Source organism: Aquarana catesbeiana, linkage group LG06, assembly GCF_042186555.1.
Source record: "Aquarana catesbeiana isolate 2022-GZ linkage group LG06, ASM4218655v1, whole genome shotgun sequence".
NCBI lineage: Eukaryota > Metazoa > Chordata > Amphibia > Anura > Ranidae > Aquarana > Aquarana catesbeiana.
The window spans coordinates 273,685,918-273,694,447 of NC_133329.1; the positions used below are offsets into that span (position 1 = coordinate 273,685,918).

At 35.5% G+C, this 8,530-nt stretch overlaps 1 protein-coding gene across 1 annotated transcript in view; it reads left to right on the forward strand.

Annotated features, from left to right (window-relative positions):
* NRP2 (neuropilin 2) overlaps positions 1–8,069 on the forward strand; it is a 190,604-nt gene extending 182,535 nt beyond the window's left edge. The window contains exons 16-17 of the mRNA XM_073633367.1: positions 1,667–1,729; positions 2,806–8,069. Coding sequence (XP_073489468.1) covers positions 1,667–1,729; positions 2,806–3,101 — 359 coding nt within the window. The 3' untranslated portion in view covers positions 3,102–8,069. The remainder of the gene's footprint in view (positions 1–1,666; positions 1,730–2,805) is intronic.
* Positions 8,070–8,530: the final 461 nt, after the last annotated feature.

The following is an 8,530-nucleotide window of genomic DNA, read 5'->3' on the forward strand; positions in this document are numbered from 1 at the left end:
GTTCCATAGTCAGAACTCCCAAACCATCATTCCATTTGTTTAATGCAATGTTAAATTTGTACTGTGTGTTATATATTGGAGAACAGGGTATGATATAGTAGAATCAATATCGCTTTTACAGTAAAGGTACACTCTTCATTTTAGGAACATATATGAATTGTATCAGCTCTTTGGCAGTTAGGAACAGTTAGATCCCTTGTCAGCTTTATAGTGTTTCTGTCCATGGCCCTACTACAGAGATTCAGCTCCTCTATTTGTCCAGGTGGCTATTGTAAGCAGCACAGAAATTGATGAGAAATCCAAACTTTACTTGTCCCCTGATTAGAACATGAGGGTAAAAGCTACAATGGGGACACCTGTAGCAGTGACAACTGTCAAAAGGGGGTTTCCCCTATTTAAAAAAAAAAATTCTTTCACTTCTTTTAGAACATAAAGTGGACGGCGATATCCCCAGCGGGTTGCAGAGTGCAGAAAACAACGCACAGTTTTTCCTCTAACAGTAAATACCTTTCCTTGAAAATACCCATGTGGTCCAAAGAACTGCATTTAGGGCTTGATTTTACCTTGATTCACATGCAATTCTAGATTTGTGCAATTTCAGCCTATTCATTTGAAAGAGATGAAACTGTGCCAGACCACACCAAAAGTAGTGCATGGATAACTTTTAAAAACACACAGCAACCGGGTCACATGGTGCTACTGTACCATGCGATTAGTTGCAGGCAAACGCACTGTGTTTGCAACCTGCATTTGAGGTGTCGTTAGGTTTCCACTGACATCCTCTGCAGATTGCAAGTGTGGTGCGTTTCATCTGCACCACATTCTGATGTCAACTGGCCCTTATACCTAAACCAGCCACATCGTGGAGCTGTGTGAACCAGTGCTGTATCTGTTTAGAAGTGTTATTCTCTACAGGTCAAAATACATAGGACTTATCTGATATAAATAATATAGGAATATGTCCCTCAAGATAATGAAAAAGAATATACGTTTCTCACTGATACTAAGCATAAAAGGCTAGATCCAGCGCTACCAGAGGGGAGTGTGTATAAATTGGGGGGAGAAGTTTTTTTTTTTTTTTTTTTTGAAAAGTTTCAATTAGAGTCTGGGATCTGAACAGAGTATGATCTTACGCTTGTTCCAATTTTTTATTTACATTTTTAAGATGTATGCTATTCTAACTTACGGAACAACATCTTTAGTATGCAGACAATTATGACTATCCTGAACTTTACACATGCATATTATCTCATCCTCTTTCCCTAGAATATTTTTCAGTTTGTTTACTTATATTATGCCAAGCTTTCATTCCTCAAGACTCAAAAAGACATGAAATTAATAAAATGGTTTTACATAAAGCAGGGAATAACTAGAAGCATATTTGTATTCTGAAATAGGGTTAGGCCATTGATGCATTTGGAGCTGCAGTGGGACTACAGATTGCCCTACCAGTTTCTGGGTATGATGAACTTGTGTTTTCAACAGTTAAAGCTAGAGCTATTAGCTGTGCTTGTCCAAATAATGGCAAAATATAAATCTATACGCACTGGTCAGCATGAATAATTCAGTGATTCTACAACACTATTGTATTTGGGACTAACATTATTTGGATGCTTAGCTCTGAGCTTAAAAATAATTAAAATATTTTTTCTTTTGTTTCTTTTAGTGGATGTACCTGTGATAAAAAATGATTTTGATAATCAGGGTCGTCGCTATGGAGGAAAAATTGGTAAGACTTTGTTTTAATATATCTGATGGCAAATGTACAAAGACAAAGCATATGCATTCATTCAAGCTTGATCTTAGGCTAAAGATCTACATTTTTATTTTTATTTGATCATCAACATCCATCCAGTTGTGTATGTCTTTCAGGGTTCTTGTTTATCCAGGTTATGGTATAGCTAGTGGTAGTTAGTTACATTCAACTGGACTTGTTCTGTTGAAGACATTTCAGAGTTTATTCAAGCTGTTTCCTTAGTTCTAATGCGTGTTGGGAACAAACCCAGCATTTATAGCCACACAGCCTATCATGTTCTTTTACAATCTTCTTCTGCCTTTTGTGTACGGTAAGGAATGGTTAAACCCCTGTCAGTTTTTGTCATCTGTGTCCTATTTGAGACATTTCCCCCCACTTCCTGCCAGGAAGTGATAACTATTTCCAAAAATGAGGTAAGTCCACTTTTATACAGTTGACACAGAAACAAGTGTCACCATTGGAAGACTTCTACTGTATTCTAGTTCTGTGGCAGCTCAAAATTTGGGATTTCCTCTCTATCCCTTACAGAGACACAGAAAGCATTAAAAACCTAACAAAGGTTCTAACCCTTCTTTACACTATCCAAAAAAAAAAAAAAAATGGCTTCATATATACATTAAGATGACTGAGTTAGCCGTGTGGTGGTAAATACTTAGATGTTCCAGGATTCATTAGAACTAAAGACATGGTTTGAATCATCTGTGAAACATAAGTCTGAATTAACTTTTTTTGCAGTTCCCTCTCCCAGACTTCAATGCATTTCAGCAAAAATGTCAGCAAAGTCAATTTGTATATTTTGCCTTGGGTGAAATTTTGGTGAATTGCATTGGAGTAAAAAATATGGTGAACTTTGATGTCATTTTAATAAAAGCAAAATCAACTTAGCAAAATTAAGTTTGCTTATCTCTACTATTTAACTCTAAAACAATCTTTCTTTGCTGATAAGTGACATATTTATTGGTACCTTTGCTATAACAGATATACAGTTTGGCTTGTTCTATCATGAATTACTAGTAGTCTTCATTATTTTACATTTGTTTTCCCTTTAGATGAGTACGAGTTCTATACAGCTTTTCCCACCAGTAATGTGGTAACTCCAAGGACTGACAAAGAAGAAAGTTGGCTTTATACTTTGGATCCAATTCTAGTTACTATCATTGCTATGAGTTCCCTTGGAGTTCTGCTTGGAGCTATCTGTGCCGGTCTTCTACTGTACTGCACTTGCTCTTATACAGGCCTCTCTTCTCGTAGCTCAACTACCTTGGAGAACTATAATTTTGAGCTCTATGATGGAATAAAGCACAAAGTGAAAATGAATCCACAGAAGTGTTGTTCTGAAGCGTGATAGACTTGTTTACTTTAATGCTGAACACTTGGTGACATTACCATTTGGAAAATCTTCTCTCACCATCAAATGTGGTGGTAATTTAATTAGCTATTTCAGCTGCTTTTTTCTTAAAGACATGGAAATGAACATTTCTTACAACAAATTAGAGAAGAAACAATGTTTGAAGGAAACTGCTTGAAAGGAAAGGACAAAATAGCCTTTCCGTTGATGCCTCCCAAAACTCACATGCCTCCCAGTTTTACTTTAACAATGTATGATTTTTTCATGGGTTTAAATATCCCAGTAGAAAGTATTGCTCCATTGAGGAGTGATGTGAATCAGTTCTGATTTCAGCGCTGTTAATTTCGCCACCTGGATATTTGGAAACAACTGCACTTTTAGGTGGGATGAAATTTGCTGATCCCACTCCAAGTGAGGAGGTGCACAACAGCATCTGAACATGAGCAGAACAGCCTTAAAATAAGTCATGATTAAGAGCCATTTTCTACAACCAGGTCTCTAATGGAAATGCGATTGCTTGCTTCTTCTTGTGGTCGCTTACATTTTCAAATGCCTAGACCAATGGACATATTTTTAAAGGGTTTTATATTCAGAGCTGGCTTTGATTGTACCTTTTATGTATTGTATGTTTGGAGGGGTAGGGAGTAGTTACATTTCATGTATTGTTTTCTAGCGAAGCTTATGAAAACTGTGTTTAACCCCTACACTGCATTTGCTATGAATTCGACATGGTTCCATTCAAACTGGTAATGTATATGTGTCACCTAGAAATGGTAGAAGCTGTCATTACGCAAGTTAAACCGATATTAATGAAAATATATCCAGTCAATGTACTAGGAGTCAAAGTCTTGTAGCTTCTGGATCAATTCCACAGGTTGCTAGTGAATTAATATACATTTTAGTACTGCCTACATAATGCACCTTTCCACATTGTGTAGGTTATGGATATGTTGTAATTGAAGATCTATTCAGTATCCTTTCAGGTGAATTATATTACAGGAGCCTCTGGTTTGATTGACTGTACCTTTTAAATTTAACCCCCTGGACAGTTTATTAAGCCTATGCATCATTCAATGAAGAGTTGGATGAGAAAAAATAAGTGTTCTTACAGATATACAAGTGAAGGGGGTTTATGGTAAGATCATATGCTGTGGTACAATAGTAGGGGCAATGTGCATATTTTTAGGAAACCATTCTGCTTTACACCTTAGTCACACACTCAGATAGAGAAGAGCATACTGGGAACCGAGATCAGCAATAATAAGCCTAATTGTGTGCTTATTATATGTTGATATATGCAGTGGTAAAGTGACATCAGTACTAATATTAAGAAAGATTTCATTTCAAATGCATTTTTATGCATCTTCTGAATGTTGATAAATACTAGTAGATTAAATCATATGATAGAGGTAACAACATTCAACCGCAGCATAGGAAATGTAATATATCTTATCTATACCACACTACACAACAGGTAATTTTAAATTGATGAAAAAACACAAACCTATGTGTAGGTCTGTGAATGTTTAGTTGTGTAGTGACTCAGCAGAACACCCTCGCCAGCACTTAGCAGCAATGAAATAGGGGCAATACTTTTCATTATTAGGAAATGATTTAGGTGCCTATAAGTTTCAATGTAAAGGTATTCTGAATTTGATGTTTTGTTGTATATTTCTGTTTACTGATTGTAGTGCCCAGTCTATCCAGCGATATATGACTGTTCTGGCAAAATGGCAGAAACTAGTGTCTTATGCCTATAAGTAGTTTTTGTTGTTGCTGTTGTCACTGTGTTTTTGTTAAGGAAAACAGGCGTTGTTTACGTTTTCAGGAGCAGCTAATTACATAAACTTTAATTTAAGCGTAGTCCTGTTTCCTGCTTAAGTGCCTTGGATACACAGCGTGAACGTTCAGAAGAATGAACATTTTCTTTGTTGCCATGTCTTTAATGGGACTTCAAATTCTTCTCAATCAACTTGGTTGTGACTTTGTTTGTAGAACTAATATATTAAATGGGTAGTTCCTGTTGCCAAAGCAAAGTCAGATCTATCCAGCTGGTGGTCAAGCACACTGGATTGTAGAATTGGTTATAGCTATTCCCTTCATACATGTTAAGATAGCACCATAAACTACAAGGAGATATAAAGTAAGGCAAAATGGGCTTCATATAAGAAATTGTCCTTGTTGCCAGATTTCCTACATGTTTCTAACGCAGATTACAAACTCAAAGAAAGACTCTAATAAGTTTTTACTAATTAGAAACACCTACGTTTAATTGTTTCTCATATGCCATGATAACTCTACATTTGCCAAAAAAATGTATTACTTGAAGTTGGTTGGCAGCCGAGTACGCACTAGTATGGACAGTAGGAAAATGCTGTTTTGCAAATGTCTTAACAGACACCAGCTGAGTGCCTCTATAAAGAATAAAGGTTGACAGACACAGGCAATACTCATGTCATTGCCATTAATAACATGGAAAAAGAAAATAGATATTATAGCTATTGATCGCACATGCCAATACCTATGGCTAGCTCAAGTCCTCCTTCTAGCCTTTACAGACCAGGGCTGACATCCTTTAATGTATAATTTAAAAAATGGTTTACCTCTAGTCACCGTGGGCTTTATTTATCAAATGCAAAGAAGATTTTCAATATTCTCCTACCAATCAATTGTTTCCTTTCGTTAACTGTTGCTTTGAAAAAATAACGACTTTCTGTAATGGGGAAAAAAGAACAGTTGCATTAAAGAAAAACCTTAGGAAGTATTTTCAGAAAAACTTGCAAGAGGTGAGTGTCTTAATTGCACTTACCTTAATGCTAGCCTTTCTTAGATACCACGCTGTAGACACATCACTGCTAGGGCAGCAGCACCCTGGAATTACCATTTCCAGCCCATGTGCTTACCTGAATTGAAATAGATGTCCCTTTAGACTTCTGTTGTGCATATTTTTAAATTTTGTATCTCTGAAAAATCTGTGCATCTCTCAAAATGCTTTCCTAAATTAATTCCTGGAGTTTTTTGTATCACCGTAAGGATGTTTTTTCAACAAGTTCCAGTGTTCTGCAATTTTTTTTTCTCCGGAATCACAAATTGTGATTAATTTTATTAGAAGTGTTTAAGATGGATACTTACAATGCAACAGCTATAACTCACACGTTACAATTAATTTCTAGTCATTTGAAAATTGTCAAATTGTCAAAATAGTTTTTTGTATTTAATTAGCAGTTGCAAATACAATTGTAACTACTTCAGTTCAGTTTTTACTATTGTACTTGAAGTCCAGTGTGTGATTTTATATGGAACAATCTGAAGAATGCAACATTTAATATATTTTCACAGGTCATTGCTGTTCTCAGCAGTTAAGGACTTTGTATTTGGCTAAGGACAGAATGTCCAAGACTATACTGAATATACACAGTAGTCACTTTTTTTGTAAAATGCAACTCTAAAAATTCATGGTGATTTGCATGAAATGCACAGCACAAGCAAAATAACCTCACTGTCATAACTAGCAATTGGAGCTATTTTTTATTTATAAAAGTGAATGAGACATTTCACTAAGGAATAGTTACATGTGGGTTACCTTTCTGGCCGGTATTCTAAAATATTAATTTGTTAAAAAAAATATTTGGAGCTGTTAATGTTAGAGTTGGTCCACTCAAAACTGACTTTCCAATCTTTGGTAGATGTTGGAGAGTTAAACCACATATTCTTAAAACTCTTTGGCGCTCCATTGGCGAGATTTCTGTTCTTGAGTTTCTGGGTCTGTAGTAACCAATACGATGGGTTTTGTTCTACCTGTTGAGTGTTTAACTTATATTATAGAGATTGCAACAAGAGGGATGCTCAAAATTCCAAGGTGAATAGGAACAGGGCCAGGAATCATGGTGGTTGGATTTCGCTGCTGGAATATCAAAGGCATATAAGAAGCCAGAGCCACCACTCTCCATTGATAACTTTTTGTATCCTGATCCTTTAACAGAAGCAAACATGGTAGAATTGAACCCTAATGCAGCATAAATGTTGAACAAATGTCAAACTTGACAATAGAACTAAGTGTAAATACAGTGTTAGTGCTATATTCGGCAATTCTGTTTTTGTTCCATGGTCAAGGCATTAAAAGCAATTCATTACATTCACACCTTCTCAAACCCCACATTTTCTATCTCGATCATAACTACTTTAAACTACACTCAAAGTGGACAATTCAATAAAGGAAATCCCTATTACAAAATGTAACCAGCAAGCGGGTAAAACTAACAGATGTTCATGTATTCTAACATGGCCTAAGTCCTTACAATATTGTAGCTATAATTCTGTACAGGCGATAATGAATGTTTAGGAAATTGAAGGATCTGTCTTGTATCCATAAAGTAATTATTTTGTTTATGTTTAATGTTAGCACAGCAGTGTAATATACTCAGCAAATTTCATATTTCAAGCAACTGTAAAAATTATTTTGTGACTCTTACCAATGACTATATACCGAAGAGGTAGGTCTGACTTTAAAGCTGAGGCAGCCTATCAAACAAAGCAACAAAAATTGAACAGAAATATTTTTTTCATCTATTTTAATCAGTTCAGTCAATCCTGCTTTTTGTGCTATTTTTTTAAATGTAAATTATTTATCTATAAGAACTTACTCCCTCCTGCCCAGTCTATTTATGTTTCCTTATCTTTGTAAATACTTTTGCTGTAATGTGAAATTTGCATTGAGTATTTTGTCTCCAGCTGCACTCCAGTCTTTTCAGGGGGCCTTGGAATGGCTTGGCATTGCATGCTCCTTTGGTAGCAAAAGGGTTAAATGACATCATTCCATTTGCTGGCTGAGCCAGAATGAATGGAGTTAAGAGCTTTACTGTGATTCTTTATGTAAAGAATTAGAAATACAATGTAAACTGTGTTATGTAATTTGTATAAACATTTTTTTTAAATAACTATTTAATAAATAATATGACAAATTTTTTTCCAGGGTCTGTTTCTTTTATTGTGGTATAAGATAACAATTTGTTGCTTTTATATATTCATGTGACAAGGCAGAAGGTTCAGACTACTGTAGAAACACAGTGGTAAAGCTAGAATTGAAAAACAGTGCAAAGATATAATATAAAAGTCTGAAGAAAGGGGTGCTCTGCGTCAAACATTGATTCATCTAATGCTGGCCATACACTATACGAAAAATCGGCCGAACCCATTTTCAAAAAACGAACATTCGGCCCGTGAGAGCAAACGATAGTGCCATTATGTAATGACCGATAAATTGTTCAGTGGACATAAATTAATCCATTTTTTGTTCATTTTTTTTTTACATATACCTAGTGCAAACAGTTCAGACGGAAAGCACATTAACCTTTCAATTTATCGTTCCTTCAGCAGAAAATTTCCAAACTTGTCCTTCATTTTTTCAGCTGAAAAATGTCCCAACG